At 35.5% G+C, this 15,815-nt stretch overlaps 1 protein-coding gene across 7 annotated transcripts in view; it reads left to right on the forward strand.

Annotated features, from left to right (window-relative positions):
- The window catches only part of CDH18 (cadherin 18), a 248,773-nt gene that overhangs the window by 182,056 nt on the left and 50,902 nt on the right, over window positions 1-15,815 (forward strand). For all 7 annotated transcript variants that reach the window (XM_071555022.1, XM_071555019.1, XM_071555017.1 and 4 more), the window contains 2 exons: window positions 6,727-6,914; window positions 12,474-12,727. In XM_071555022.1, the coding sequence (XP_071411123.1) occupies window positions 6,727-6,914; window positions 12,474-12,727 (442 nt within the window). The remainder of the gene's footprint in view (window positions 1-6,726; window positions 6,915-12,473; window positions 12,728-15,815) is intronic.

The raw sequence follows: 15,815 nt of genomic DNA on the forward strand, positions 1-15,815 counted from the left end.
AGCCAAGAGATACAAAATGAAAGTATATGTATCTTAGCATGTAAGTGTCCATAGACTGGAGAATGTTATCTGAAGTAATTTGTTGAATTGTCTTCTTTTTGTTTGGGAGAAGAGTTATATATTCTTATGTTTGCACAGTATTTGAAGTTAAAGCTACCAAAGTGCCCCATTTATCACTGGAATCTGACATAAGTTGTTCAATGGCATTTGATCACATCGGAAATCTCATGATACTGTTTCCTGAGCAGAATAATTGTGATTCCCATAATCAGTTTTTTACTGTAAAAATGAAAGGGATTAAATGTAATACTTTTCAAGGGTATTAAATATCTGATGTTTAGACTCTTGTTTGGCAAGAATTCATGACAATAAAACTTGATCACAGAATTGTTTATGGAATTCAAATATGACAGGAAGCTTGATGGGGGAAAATATAGTCAAAATCAGAATAAATATTTGTAGAAAATATGTGTTCTACATACTAAGTTTTGGTGTTAGATACGTGCATCAACTTTACTTATAAGAGTAGCATGGAGTCTAGCAATGGTTTTTACTTCACTTTATTTGGCATTGTCCACGAAGATTTTTGTGTACCAGATGCATTATTAATTTCATATATATATCTCAAAATAAATTTGAAGTACTCTAGATAGAAAACAAAAAGTGCAAGTTTGTTTGTTTTTCTGTGGGGTCCTGAGCGAGATAGTAATGGTTTGAGAGTGAGGCATGTTGTTTGTTTTTCCACTGAGTGGAGAACTGGGAGCAGCAATACTCCACGTTAAGGAGTGTTCTTCAGAACTGCTTTTGTTTTCATGTCCTTTGTGAAGCTAAGCCCCAGTGGGAGAACAACCACAATCCTTGCTGTGCTAATGCCAGGGAAAGCAAGCAAACAAACAACAAAAAGAAACACAGCTCAAATGGATCTTAACCCTTTTACAGGTGTCTCTGTTTCTCTCTGCTTTACCCAAGCTACCTGCTGTAGCCATGGTCCCCCTTTACATGGCATAGATTATGCTCAACACAGTGCAGCTCTAGACACTGCTAGGGATCACAACCAACCTTTAAGTTGCTCAATAGTAATCATTATGGAGTGTATATATTGGGTTTTGTCATGCCATTTTCATAGAAAATGTGTATTTGAGTATTCAATGTCTACAGGAAAGTACCGAATCTGAAAATTCAGGAAATTGTTTTCTTTATGTTTCTCCTTTTACCCATGAGTGGCATAGATATCAGAACACTTTTGATCTCTGAGAACTAGTTAGAAAATTCTCAAGAACTTTCAGTTACTGTCTCTAAAGGCAAAATATCATGGAACATTAACACATCACTGATTAAAATCTTAATCACAGCCATGACTCCTGGTTTACACTGGGATTTAAAAAGCAGGGACATAGGGATGCACAGGTCTTGTTCCAGCCAAAGGAGTCTATTGTATCAAAGAAGAATGTCTGGGGTTTGTTTCCTAAATTGATCCAAGATTGCTATTTTCTCCAGAGTTTCAAGGCAAGCAAAAGTTTGAAGGGCTTGAGGTTTTTTTGTGGCAAGGAAAAAGGATAAGCCAAACATATCTCTTAAAAAATACTTTCTGAGATTGTGTGAAAGTGATGTTGGTATCAAAAATAATATTCAGATCAAAGACAGTAGATGCAAAATTGACTGAGCTTCTGGAATCATAAAAGTTGCTGTATTCATAATGATGATGGATTAAAATTGGATTAATTATATTAAAAATAAGCATAGTAAAGGAAGATGTGTTAAATGCCCAAGACATTCTATGAGAAATAGACTCTTATAAAACTACAGTCTCAAAAGAGAAATCCAGAATAATCTATTATATTTAATGGAAACAAGCATCTCTGTGAATGGAGAATAGCTTTCTCAAAGAAAGCCACCAAGGAAGATGGAGAACGATCCACAGTTGCAGCTGCAGTTTATAGCTTTATCAAAGATAGCAGACAGTTAAACATACAACATACCTTCATAGATGACAGGATCATAAGTTCATGTGAGACTTGAAAAGGTAATCTGATTTTAAGCCCTGCTTAAAGCAGGTTCAGTTAGATCAAGTTGATAAGAGTCTTGCCTAGTAAAGAGTTGAAATGTCCTTTTCGGGTCCCTTTCTGCAAAACTGCTTTACAGGTGCTGGCCCCAGATGTGCTGATGAATGGCATTCTTTCCATGGTGCCATCATGGAATGTCATGAGGTTCATGTCAGCCCATTTTTCCAGCATGTCCAGGTGCCTTTGGACAGCAACCCTGCCATCCAGCATACTGACCAGTTTTTCCCAAGGTGTTATTGTCCACGTGCAACCCATCATTCAGATGATTAATTAAGATATTAAATATTTTTGTCCACAATTTTGATTCTTGCACAACTACTTTTTAACTGGAATTTTGTTCTCATAATCATCAGATTTGAGCTTGGCTCACTGTTTCCTTATTCTCCGTATCTCATCAGTTTGGCTCATGACTGAATATTTGGCTAGTAAGTTCAAGCAAAACCTTCTTCCCATAGCACTTTGATATACATTTTGGATACGGTGGTATTTTGTGTTAAGACAATCAAATGCTGCATTTTTCAGTTTACTAATAGGTAGACAACTCATCAGTGTATGAGCTGTGGTGTATGAATCAATGCATCTGTTGGTTTATCACCAAGCAGTATTTATCATGTTGCTGAAACTATGCCTTGGATGAACAAAATAAGAAGGAGGCCAAATACTTGCTTATTTCTCTATTAGTTAAGTATTATACTTCTCCCTTCCTTGTTAAGTAAGGCAATTCTTACTGTTCAAGAAGAAATTATAACCTATAAAAGTAAGCCAAAATTACCAACAAAATAGATTAATGATTAAGTTGCAGAATATTCTTATTGATTTTCAATAAATACTGTCATACTGCTATTTTTTTTTGTAAGATTCAGACAGAGAAATTACTATTTTGAGAGTAAAATCCAGCCTTGCAGGTTGCGTGTAGGCTAAGTGAAATTAAAGCAAATTGTTCTAAAGTTAAAGGAAATTGTTCTAAAGATAAATAAGTTGTTCCGTACTTTAATGACAGATAAGCCGTGAAGTTTATTAAAAGATGAAGATCACATACCTGGATTTGAAAAATGTTTCCATGAGTATAGATTTCTGCAAAGTGGTATGACTATCTTACACAGTATGTTATTTGGAAAGGAATATTACTGTCTTAATTTCATGAGCTCAGAGAGTGAAGCAGAGGGAGCATTATAAAAACTGGACCAAATCAAACTCTGTAGATTCTTGTCCCATAGGAAACTGGGCAGGTCCTCTAGAAAAAAAATTACAGCATCCTCAAAAAATGTCTACTTTATAACAGCTCCTGGAAGTCTGTGATGCTGGAAGCATAGGAACAATCTGTTCAACTTAGGCAGATTTGGTGGGACACTTTTGATATAGACCAATGGTACCTGATCCTCAGGACTCCTATCTTTCCAAACAATTCTGTTAGAAAGTTGAGACACACTCAATAGCTTAAAATACAGTCATAAATTCACAGCATACACATCTCACATTTTATACTTAGCTGTCAAACCTCCTTTATCCAATGTCCCAGAAACATTCATAGAATATGCTGAGTTGGAAAGGACCCATCAAGATGATAGAATCCAACTCCTGGCTCTGCACAGGACACCCCAAGAATCCCACCACGTGCCTGAGAACATTGTGCACACCCTGAACTCAGACAGGCAGGCTGTGATCACTTCCCTACAGAGCCTGTGCTAGTGTTAAGTTGAACATTAACTGGTTCCTCTTACTAGCAATAAAGTTTACAGAGATTTAGTGTTTAGTAAGAACATTTCTAATTTCCACCACTAGGCTAAATAGATGCCTATAATATATTCATGTTACTGAATTTTATCCTCTACGTTTGTTGGTTTTAGGTAGGAATTTTTGTATTTGTCTGTTTGGCTCATCTCTGTATGAGACATCTTCAGGCTGCCTCTGACAAGCATTGGTTAAACACTTGTTGGGAGACATTTCTGACCTTATGATCCAAGAGGGATTTTTTTAAACAGTTTTCTTTTAGTTCCATCCACATCTTTGAAACATTTCAGTTCTACAAATACTGACGGATAATTAGTGAGTCATTTCAGATATTTGTTTTGCTTGAAATTTTGGTATTTAAGAATGTTTGAAGCTGATATCAGTAAAATGATTTTTTGAAACAGATGGCTAACACTTGGGGTGTGATTATAAAGCAGAGTGTAGTGTCATGTAGATATATTTGAATTACCTCAACCATTTGTAAGTCTCCAATTAGTTCACTCTATCATGTGTTATAACACATCCAGTTCCTGAAGTGGCTTGATTATATAATATATTCTTAAGGGCCTCAGTCTTTGCCTTTTTGGAAATCATTAGTCAGAGTAATAAATAAAAAAAAAAGACAATAATTAAATTACAAAATGAAGCTTATCCAATTACTATAATTTGATGTCTGAAATAAAGCAATATGAAAGTATCAGTTGACATCATCTGTAAGCGCAAAGCATGGCAGAGCATTTATTTGTAAATTGTGGGGGTGACTCTTACATGCATATGAAAGAATTGCATCAAAATATTACTTATGTGTTTTAATTGAATTAAGTAATTGCCCTCTTACATAAGTATTGATACTGTATTTTTTATATGGTAAATCATACTTTTGCTCTTGTTCTGCTGGACATTTCTTATTTTCCTTGAAATTTCCCTAATGAATGGTAATTTATTTTTTTTTGTTTTCCTAGGAAACCTCTCTTTCCTTTTGGACTTACAAAATGTAGTGCACTCATCCATCCTTCTCAAACTACCATGTGCTTATAAGTATTATGGGCTAGGATTATAAAACTAATTCAAAACTGCAAATAGATTTAGGAATTGTTGTGAAAGGAATTAGATAATTTTATAATAAAATCTTCTGTTTTCTAACTGGTGCCTGTAAAGTTAGTTAGCTACATTTTAGTGATGACATCTATTCCCTTTCCAGTTGCATGTTCTGTTGGTTCATAATTTCTTCAATCCATCCAACCATTAGTGGATTTCTGTCATAATTCAGGTTTAATCTCTGAATTCAGCTTCAATTTTGCCTTTCTACTTTCTGTTTGCTGAGGGCACCTCTGTAGTCATGCCAGCTGGTTTAAGCTGAGCAAACTGTGACATGCTGGCTCTCACATGGCCTCTTTCAATTCTGCTCTTCCACTGTCCTGCAACTCAGTTTTGCACTACTGCACTCTCTATCACAGAATGCCTAAGAGGAACATAAAAGACACTTTGCAGAGTTTCTTGTCAGCTTCTTGTCCACCAGGAAATTTTGCACCTTTTAGGAGATTTCATACAAGAGGATAGAGACAGCTAAGAAAATTATGTCCTAAAAAAATTTTCATTTTCTAATTATTAAACTAACAGGTTATAAAAACAGTGAAAGGAAGCCATAGCTGTAAAGGATGCTTTTGTATGTGCACAAATATGTAATATATTTATGTACCCATTATGTTAATTTCCTTCTACTGTGGATATCAATTGAAATTTTTGTACAAAGAGTTTTGTGCTGCAGCAAAACACTACAAACAAATGAAAAAATATAAAGATTTATTACATTCTTCTATAGAAAAAAAATATGTGTTGAAAATGTTGATGCAATGTTGCAAAAATTACTGAATTTCAAAAAAAAAAAATTGTAACATAAAAAGATTTCCCAGTTCAAAAGTACTCACTCGACTACTCATTTAATTGTAATTTTGTGAAGATATCTATGTTTTGGTTATGGAGAATATAAATTTATTAAAAATAGCAATATGTAGTAAGCTTCAGAGCTGATTTTTGTGTCATATGATGTACAGCACTGTCATGGGTTCACCCAGGTGGGCCTAGATTTGGGCTCTGAAGTCTGGACTAGGCCGAAGCTGTCAGCTGACTTGAGCTGGGCTGAGCTGACAGCTGACCTCTTCTAGCCAGTAACTTTGTATTCCATACGACACTATGACATCATCTCCAGGGCAGTAGGAACCAGTGTGGGAGTGGTTAAGGCAGTCACTTCTCAGCCTCCTCTTGGGAGGACACACGATGCTGTCCCAGGGGGGACGGAGAGGACCAGGCCCACCACTGGCTCACAGGGTACCTCAGGAAAGTAAAATGTGTTGTTCTGGGTCTCTTCTTTCTGCTTGGGTTTGTCTCCCTGGGGAATAAGCTTCTTCTTAAGTAATGTGTAGTTAGAACAGTAGAATTTGTGTGTTCGTTATGAAGTTGAGGTGGGGAACTTGTTGTTGCAGACTTGTGTGAGTGAATATTTGTACTCTCTTCTAATTGTCTCTTTCTTTCTGTGAAAAATATATGTAGATTTAGTATAAATGCAGTTTGAAGTGTTTTTTTTTCTTTCCCCTCTCTTTTCCTCCCTTTCCCTGGTGTTAGGAGGGAGGCTTTTCTCTCTGTGCTTGGGGGGGTTGGCAGTTGCTGATCTCAAACCAAGACAAGCACATGTTATGTATAGTAACTGTGAAAACCAAAATCCTACATTAGGTAATTTGGATTTTGAATAGGTAATGAAAGCATCCCAAGTAAAGTACAATTCAATTTCAAATTCTTTCAGGAATTTGAATTGGTTTATTTGTCAGTTTTGCATATGAAATACTCTTCCATTTCCTCGGAGGTGTATTAAGCAGATAATGGTTTGGCTAGAAAATGTCCAAGCTATTGTGTTGGGTTTTTTTTCCCCCCTCAGAACATTATCAACTGTATGTTCCTGAGTCAGCTCAAGTTGGATCAGCAGTTGGCAAAATCAAAGCCAACGATGCAGACACTGGTTCAAATGCAGACATGAAGTACACAATTATAAATGGTGATGGCTCTGGGGTGTTCTCCATATCTACTGACAAAGAAACAAGGGAAGGAATTCTTTCTCTGAAAAAGGTAAGCCATGGATTTTGGGTTTCCTGTGTATGTAATTAAAATATAATGATGAGTCCTGAATAAGCAGACATCACATCAAAAAAATTTGACTGTGTAAACCTATAGAGCCACGAATTTCAGCAACTTCTCCCTGCTGTTTTCAGAGACACTTTTAATCTTTGTTGGAAAGACAGGGAGAAAAGAAATTTGAGGAAATTAATAGTTATTTAAATCCTCTGTGCATTTTTAGTGGTCTTATCTAATATTTACTATACTCTGATTTATAGAAATCTTACCAAATTTTAATTTAGATACCTTATTTTTTTTTTGAGAGTTGGTTCTGCACATTACTTTTCTTTGGAAGAAGTCAAATTTGGCTGAAAGTCCCCAGACTATTTGAACCTTGACATAGAAAGTTTATCTGTGGCAATGAATGTGTAATTCAGTTTTTATAGACTGTTATGCTTTGATTTATTTGACAGATGACATCTAAATGGTTCAGTGTTGTGATAAAGACATAAAATGTTAGTGATTAGCTATCACAAAGTTATCTTTTATATGAAATTCCTATATTTGTCCCAGTCCATTTAAACCATTCATTATAAACTGTTTGCCTTTTAATTTCATTCTTGAATGAATTCAATGTACAAATCTAATTCTGTAGATAATTTCATCTCCATATTAAGCCCTCTGAACTAGGATCATAGTGGATACTTCTTGAAGAGTCTGCCCACTTATGCTAATATTCTATGACTAGATTTAAATTTACTTTTATAATAATCCAGAGACATAGGTTGTTAGACTCAAGTAAGATTTAAAAAAAACCAAAACCACCCTTTCCAATAAAGAGAAATTTATTGATTTCAGGTTTGGTTTGGAGTAATAAACATTAATTAAGGGTTCTCATGTGGAGTTGTTGTTGAGTCTTGCAGACATCAATTATATCCATAGAGTTTAAAAAATAAAAGTGTATACGTATTTTCTAATTCGTATTCTGGGATTAATTAATGGTTGGAGGAATTAAATACACAAATAATAATAAAAATAGAGATTAATTAAAAACCATCATAAAGCACGGGATGTTTTTTGTTGTGTTTGGTTTTGGTTTTGTTTTTTTTTTTTACTTTTAAATAGATATTTATGTTTACAAATTTTTATTTATCATCTTAAAAACACTAACTAAAGGAAATGTTGTGGGGCTTTTGTTTTTTGTTTTTTGGGGTTTTTTTAATTAGTAATGATTGAAAAAGGGTTTCTATCTCTTCCAATATCTTAAAAAGCTTTAACTCAGTGTCTTTGATTAAAGTTGTGGAATATCTGCATCTTTCAACCATATAAAAGTGAACTGTCTTTTTTTATGCCACTGAACTTATTTCATGGTGGCCTTGATGTTGCTAATGCCATAGTCTGTTATTTCTTCTTCAAACTTAGCATCGTACTCTACTTAAAAGTTCACTTTGTTGACTGTTTCTTAATATAACATTTATGCATATTAAGAAGAGGAAGCAAAAAGAAAAAAATGCAACAAAACGAAAGGCACATAAAAATGTATTAAATCACAGGGGTTTTACTGGGTTTGGGAGACAAAATAGCTTCAGAGAAATTTTCACTGTGTTTCAGAGTATGACAAAAGCATATGTTGCCTGTTCTTGTACATACGTGACAGTGATTTCAGTCATCTTCCTGTCAAGACAAGAGGAGGTTAATTTTCCTTAGGTAATGTAGTGTTCTGTTTGGCATAAACTCAGCACTTAAAGCTACATAAATTGGTTTGTAATACCTCCATTATTTCCTCTGATAACTTATAATATTCCATTTAAAAATATAAAAAAGTGGTCTCGGTTTGGGTTTTTTTTGCATTTTGTTTCGTTTGGTTTTGTTGGTTTTGTGTTTGTTTTTTAATTCAGATTTTGTATGCAGTTTAATAAATATATTCTGTGTGCTGTAATTGTTTTTGCTTTAGACTGGGTTTCAGGCTGAATTTGTTTGATAGCCAACCCAAAAGAGATAATCTCCACTAAGATTAGAACTGGTTTTGTTTTATATGGCAGATACCACCGCTTTCTATAACAGTAAAAAAAATTATTTCTCTTCTAGTGCTTCACTAGAAGAATTTATAGTAGGACATCAAAAAAGGCACAAGTAAATATTGTGTCTAACGATCTGAAATCCTCCTCAAACCTTTTAAAACTTCGCTTATTTTTGATGTTCTGGTGCAAAAATCAAATTTCTCAATGCCTACCACTGATCTTTTCATCAGGCATGCAAAGGCTGTGAGTCTTGGGATGAATGTTTTTTTTTGATCTCATTTGTGGCTGACCCAAAACATCCACTGCTCTTGTTGTCTTCCCTATTGACATACATGCAGAGCCCTTCTTCAGCCTCAAAAATCCTTCCACAAAAGGTTGATTACAAACTCGCATGAAGTGTTTTCCCTTTACCTCCTTCAGTTCCTTGTTTGAGAAGGAGATTAGAGGAAACCTAAACTAAATAGCCCTGTGAAAGCCATTAGTCTCTGGATCCTTCAGAGTGAAAGGTAGTCATGTCCTCCCTTTGTTATGATTTTCAGAAAGGTGTGCTAGAACTTTCCTGATCTCAAGTCAGCAACGATTATTGACTTCCGAGAAAAAGTGGTCTGAACATCCCATGTTTCTTCCATTTTGTATAATGAAATGTGCAGGAAAAAGCAAGTTACTTCTCAAAAACTTCTGGTACTCCTTTTGTGAGCCTTATATTAGAAACCCAAACTGCAGTATAATGTACAGTGGTATTTTGTGGTTATCTTTGTAACTGGTCACTTGAGCTACATTTGGCATTTTCAGTTTGACATGAAAATCATGAGAGTATTCACGGAATACAAACTGAAGTTATGTGGATAATTGTCATGGTAAGGCATTATTCTTTGGGAAAATAAGAAACATGAACAAAAATTCTGTTTAGTTCATCTGAAATGTAAATGGTTTGCTTTATTTCCTGGGAAGAGTAAATGATCTTCAGTGTTAGGACAGTTTTAAGTAAGTCTAGAAATTATTTACATATATGGAGGCACAAGACAATTCTGCCTCTCCTCTCCCCTTATAGCTACAGCTAATGATTGAGATGTTATGGGAAGAAGAGAAAACAAATGAAGACAAAAAACTGCTTTAGCTATGGTTGAAATGTCAGCTTTTCCTAATTATCTGAACGGATTATTTCTGTATTCTTGGGGAAAAAAGGGGGGAAAATGCTATTATTGTCTGATTGAATAACTACACAGAAGAAGAAAACAAGACTCTGTGTTATTACAAGACTGTAATTTTGCATGTGTTTTCTGGGAGAAATTAATCCTTCTATACAAATTAATCCAGTCACTGTGATTAAAACCTTAATTTTCAAAAAAATACATCATAGTTACAAGTTGCAAACCTATTGTAAAGTTGTTTAATCTTAGAATATATGCACTACAGAGCAGTGCATATTACTATTCAATATTTTCCTGCTCATAACAAAAATACATCATAAAGAATATCTAAGTTAGAATTTACTAAACTTATATTCCTTTATGAATTGACTTAGTCGAGTAATATACTTACCTTTTTTTTCTTATAGTAATAGTTTTACCAGTCTACAGCAAATTTCCATGACTTTAATTTTTTTTTAATTTTTACATTCAGAAAAGCAACACAGAGTATATAAGGGTCAAAAATGTCATACATTAGAATTAAGAGAATTGTTCTTCAATACACAGAGAAGAAATCCAAGAAATACGTAAAGCATTATAAATCCTGACCAGTTATTTTTCTTACACATCATCAGTCAAATTTGTTGAAGATTTTATCTACAAATTGCACACTGACACTGACAAGTCATACATTGAGTTCTTCATATGTCATGCCTAAAGTGCTACTTTTGCATTCTTTGGGGGTGATAATAAATACCAATTTAGCCTTGGATAAAGGCATCAATGCTTGTACTGAATTTTTTTCAGAGAGGTTGTCAGGTCCACACAGAATGATACCTACAGATAGTGGTGGAATTCTGCAACCCCATAATATGATAAATATTTTTATTCTTAAAGAAAATTAATTCCATGCATATACAATTTTTTTTAATGATATGCCTGTGTTTTGAGACTGTTGGAAACTTATTGGTGTTAGATAATACCTATACAAACTACCAGCTTTGGCAAGTATGATAAAAAATATTAACCTGCCTGTACTTTATAAATTGGCCAAAGCCATAAATTTGTAACCCAGTAAGTATTGAAGTCTCTATTATCAATGAATAGTGCTTTTACTCAACATACAAGCACTTTTAAAAACTAATGATCTGAAATTTAAAATATCTGTTATGACTGCCTGGAACTGAACTTGTATTTTTAAAGCCTTTTAATTAGTAATTAGAACTAACAGAAAATAGATAGAAAAAACTACTTCTCGTGTGAAATTCTTGATGGACTGTCTATGAAGAGCAGTCAGTTACTTTAGCAAGACTGAAGAAACCAACCCCAAATAGTTGTGGTTCTGTAAATATGACTTCTAGTAAAAACATTGATTAACTCTGTATCTGCTCAAGTCCTTTTCTGCTGGACAGCTTTACAGACATGCTTCCCTCAGCCTGTAGCACTGTGTGGGGTTGCTGTGACCCAATGGTAGGAGCCACCACTTTGCCTTATTGAAACTCATACCACTGGCCTTGGCCCATTGATCAAGCCTGTCCAAATCCCTCTGCAGTGCCTTCCTATCCTCCCACAGATTGACACTCCTGCCCAATTTAGTGTTGTCTGTGAACTAACTAAAGGCGCACTTGATCTCCTTGTCCATATCATTGATCTAGATATTAAACAGGACCAGCCCAAGTACTGACCCCTAGGGAACCCCACTGGTGACCAACCACCAGCTGGGTGTGGCACCATTCACCACCACTCTCTGGGCTCAGCCGTCCAGCAAGTTTTTAACCCATCAAAGACCACACCTGTCCAAGCTGTGGCTTGCCAGCTTCTCCAGGAGAACGCTGTGGGAGACAATATCAAAAGCTTTACTGAAGTCCAGGTGGGCTATATCCACAGACTTTTCCTTATCCACTGGATGGGTCACCTGATCATAAAAGTTCCTGTCTCTTACAGTAACTGAGTGTTTTCCTGCAAGGAGTTGCTTTTTTCAGTTGAGGGTTTAAGAGATGGCCAAAATAATTTTAGTATCCCTGTTACTGTCTATCAAGCTTTTAAATTAAAGATATGAAGTTATTTAACTCAGGATACCTACCTTTTTCAGGATTTAACATTTACTGATTAAAATAAAAAGGTGATAAAATCCAGAAACTTCTTTAACAAGGAAGAAGAATCTCTGGCTCATTCTGAACCCTGAGTTATTTCTGAATCTGGTAGCTTGTCCAATATTCTATTGTAAAGAAAAACTGCATCCATCCTGCTTCTTGTATATCCTTCTACTTACAAGGTAGGGAGTAGCCGAAAAATTTCAAAGAATATTGTCCCTTTCCGGTAATATGAAAACATGTTGTTAAGTCATGCAGAAAAGGTGTGGTTAACTTTCTGAAAAACAGAATGGCACTGATAAATTTTTGGGTTTTTTCTGCCAACAGCCTCTCAACTATGAAAAAAAGAAATCATATACTCTTAACATAGAAGGAGCAAACACTCACGTTGATTTCCGCTTTTCTCACTTGGGACCATTCAAAGATGTAACAATGCTGAAGATCATCGTTGGAGATGTGGATGAACCTCCGCTCTTCACTATGCCTTCCTATGTCATGGAAGTTTATGAAAATGCAAAGACTGGGACTTCTGTTGGTACAGTAATGGCACAAGATCCTGATGCAGCAAACAGTTTAGTGAGGTAAAGTAAGTCCAAATGATATAAGATCAAATTTCACAATCTAAAGGGTTGATGAGATCTGGGTTATATTAAGACTATTTATTTTAGTACATAAAGGGTAACATAAGTCAGAACAGTGTCGTGATCAGTGGGTATGGATTTAATAACATAATGTTCTACTTCTTTTTGGTTTGCACTGAAATTCCCACCTAGTAATTGGTCTAAGCAAAGATCTGAGCTGCTAGTCAGTATCCTCCATGATCCTGCAAATCTGTTAAGGATCATAGCACTGTTTTTCCACTGTAGCCCTCTGTACACATGCTGCACTATAGTTGTCCCAGGTGCTTATGAAAGATATGTCTCTTTTTTTAGCATCAAGCAGGATTGTCATTGCAAAATTTTGGTTGAGAACAAGCCCATTATTTTATAATATGCTTCAGCTTTGATGGAGTGTCAAAAAAATAGAATAGGTTTAGTAATGAACCTCTCTGATGTTGCTAGGGGTATGTCATCTGCAAGTCCAAGGTCTAGGACAAACAGAAGTGCTGAAAAACCAGCACTTTCAACATCAGATACATAATTTGGAAGTTAAATGAATATGTAATATGCTAGGAAGGAAAATTTTTGATGTATTTCAAATTTCTGTTATTCTCAAAGTAAATGTTCTCATAAAAGAAAAAAAAAAAAAAAAGAAAGAAAGATTTCTGTGTTGCCACTCTGGCCAAAATACTTATTATAAGAGAAATGGCTTAGAAATAGAGCATGGTTTGAACTAAGGAACTGAAATCAAGATGGAAATACCCACACAGCAATTTTGAAAACCATTGATGCTGAAAGTATATATATGTTAATTTGACTTCTTCTAAATTTAAGAAATTGGGTATCTGGTATTTAATATGTTACTGATTAAAAGTTTTCAGTTATATGTTTTCATTTATCATATGATCTAATTGTATTTTTTACTGGCTTCATTTGTGGGATGAGTTACTTTCTAAGCTGGCATAGAGTGTCAGAATTTTGTGGAACAATATGTGAATTTCGTGTAGTAGATTTAAAAGGTTAAAAAAAATATTGGAAGCATTTTTGATGCTATTCCTTTTTTAAGACATAAGGGTATAGCCTTTGTAGAAATCATATTATCATATACTTGGAAAACAGTTTTTCTTATGCTAATTTAGTCTCCTGACTGAGTTCAAATCTGATGGGTGCATCCAATAGTCTTGGTAAAATGAAACTTTTTTTTCAGAACAATGAAAACATCAGGTCTTTATGGTTCTCTTCTGCTAATAGTCTAAGATTCAAAATGTTTTGTGTCAGAGAATCAATATATGCAATTTCGTAGTGGCAAGTTATGACCTTTGAAAAATTGCCACTATGGTATTTGTGTCTAAATCATAACAGAAATAGGAAATTTTTTCTTAAAATAACTGGCATGTGCCTGTAGCTTTAATACTGTAATTCTGAAGCAACTAACACAGACAGATTAGCCATCATGGTAGTTTGGATTAGGAAGGACAAGTGCAGATTTGACTAGTTGCTCCATAATTCAACTGTTTGTGGCCCAGAAGTGTTTTGTCTAGAAAGAGGTAGGACAAATGTGGTAAAAGGGAATTTGCAGCAATTTGTACAAAGCCTAGGAAGGCCAGAATTAGATTTTCTGGGTGAAACAGGCAGTAATTTGGAGATTGAGGGATCAGAAGGAAAAATATTTCCGAATATTTTGCTTGGTTTATTTGCCTTTTTTCTCAAGCATGAATTTGTAACCAGTGATTGAGAACAGAATATTAGGTATCCATATTATTCATGTAATTGAGGGAAAAAATGTCCTTATCTGTCTGTCCTATTTTTCCCTCCATTGACATTTATTTTTGCATTGTTCCTTTCATCTTTCTCTGTTTCAGTAAGGAAAAAAATATAGTGCTAGCCAAACATGAAATCATGAAGTTCTGAAAGGAGCCAGCCCTCAGTTAGACCTTGATGGAGTTTGGGAAGGGCAGCAGCAGCTCAGATATCCTTGACATGTCCTTATATTGTGACCAGGTCTACTCTTTAGCCAGGCTTTATCTATCTTAGTGGAACATAATGAATGTCATTTGTGAGGTTGTGGGCTTTTTATGAAGATGCTGATTCTCTAAGGTCTGAACTAACACACTGCTGCACGGGACTCTAAAGAGGCACCAGGTTGGTGTGCCCTTGAGCCTTCTCCTGTGGGAGGAGAAAGGCTGGTCTGTGAATGGGCACCTTCAGACCCTTTCGCTTACCTCAGGTTCACACACAAACACTGACATGGTGCAGAAGGGCTTGTGTTGCTTCAAGATTTTGTGTCATCTTGGGAAACTGTGGGTTGGCAGTGATACACAACTTGAGAAGCCAGACAGACTGTAGGGTCTGAGCTGCTGCTCTAGTTGGAGGCAGGGTCCTGCCCCAGGCTCCACTCACAGCGCTGAGCAAAGGAACAACGTGGAGGAGGCCGTATGTCTCAGAAGCACCCACACTTGTGTCCTTCTGTGCTGCTTTGCAAGAAATGTCTCCACTGTTTGTCTGAAACCCAGATGAATCTGAAAGGTGGTCAGAAAGTAACAAGGTCACCTCTTTCCTGCATTTCTAAATAATTCCTAGTTCATTGAAAATAAAATTAGAAAGCACAGATCACACTCTGCAGGGAAGATTGCTACAGACAGAACTTGCACTCCTGATCTGAGTGTAGCAGGGGAGTAACACAATAGAGCTTCCTCAGCTAAATGGCTCAGATACATCTCCGATGCTGTGAAGCTACTGAGCAAGATACAGGGCAGTGATTTGCTTATCAGTCTTCCCTGATCCACTTGTGCATCCTTTCCACTTTATGAGGACACCCATTGCTGAGTGTGTGATTGATGAAGCATTGGGGACACACAGTTACAACCCTATCACTTTGCTGTTCAGCTGCTAAAAGAGATGCAGTGCTGTGATTCATTCACTCTCTAATTAACAGTTTATTTTGATTCTTATATACAGAATAGTGGTTGGAGGAGTAGTTAAAGTAATTAACAATACTGAAGAGAAATATTTTTAAGAAGTCATTTGAACTTAAACCAACACTAAATAGCAACCTCTATTGTTATCAGTT

This window comes from Pithys albifrons, chromosome 4 (genome assembly GCF_047495875.1).
Source record: "Pithys albifrons albifrons isolate INPA30051 chromosome 4, PitAlb_v1, whole genome shotgun sequence".
Taxonomy (NCBI): Eukaryota; Metazoa; Chordata; class Aves; order Passeriformes; family Thamnophilidae; genus Pithys; species Pithys albifrons.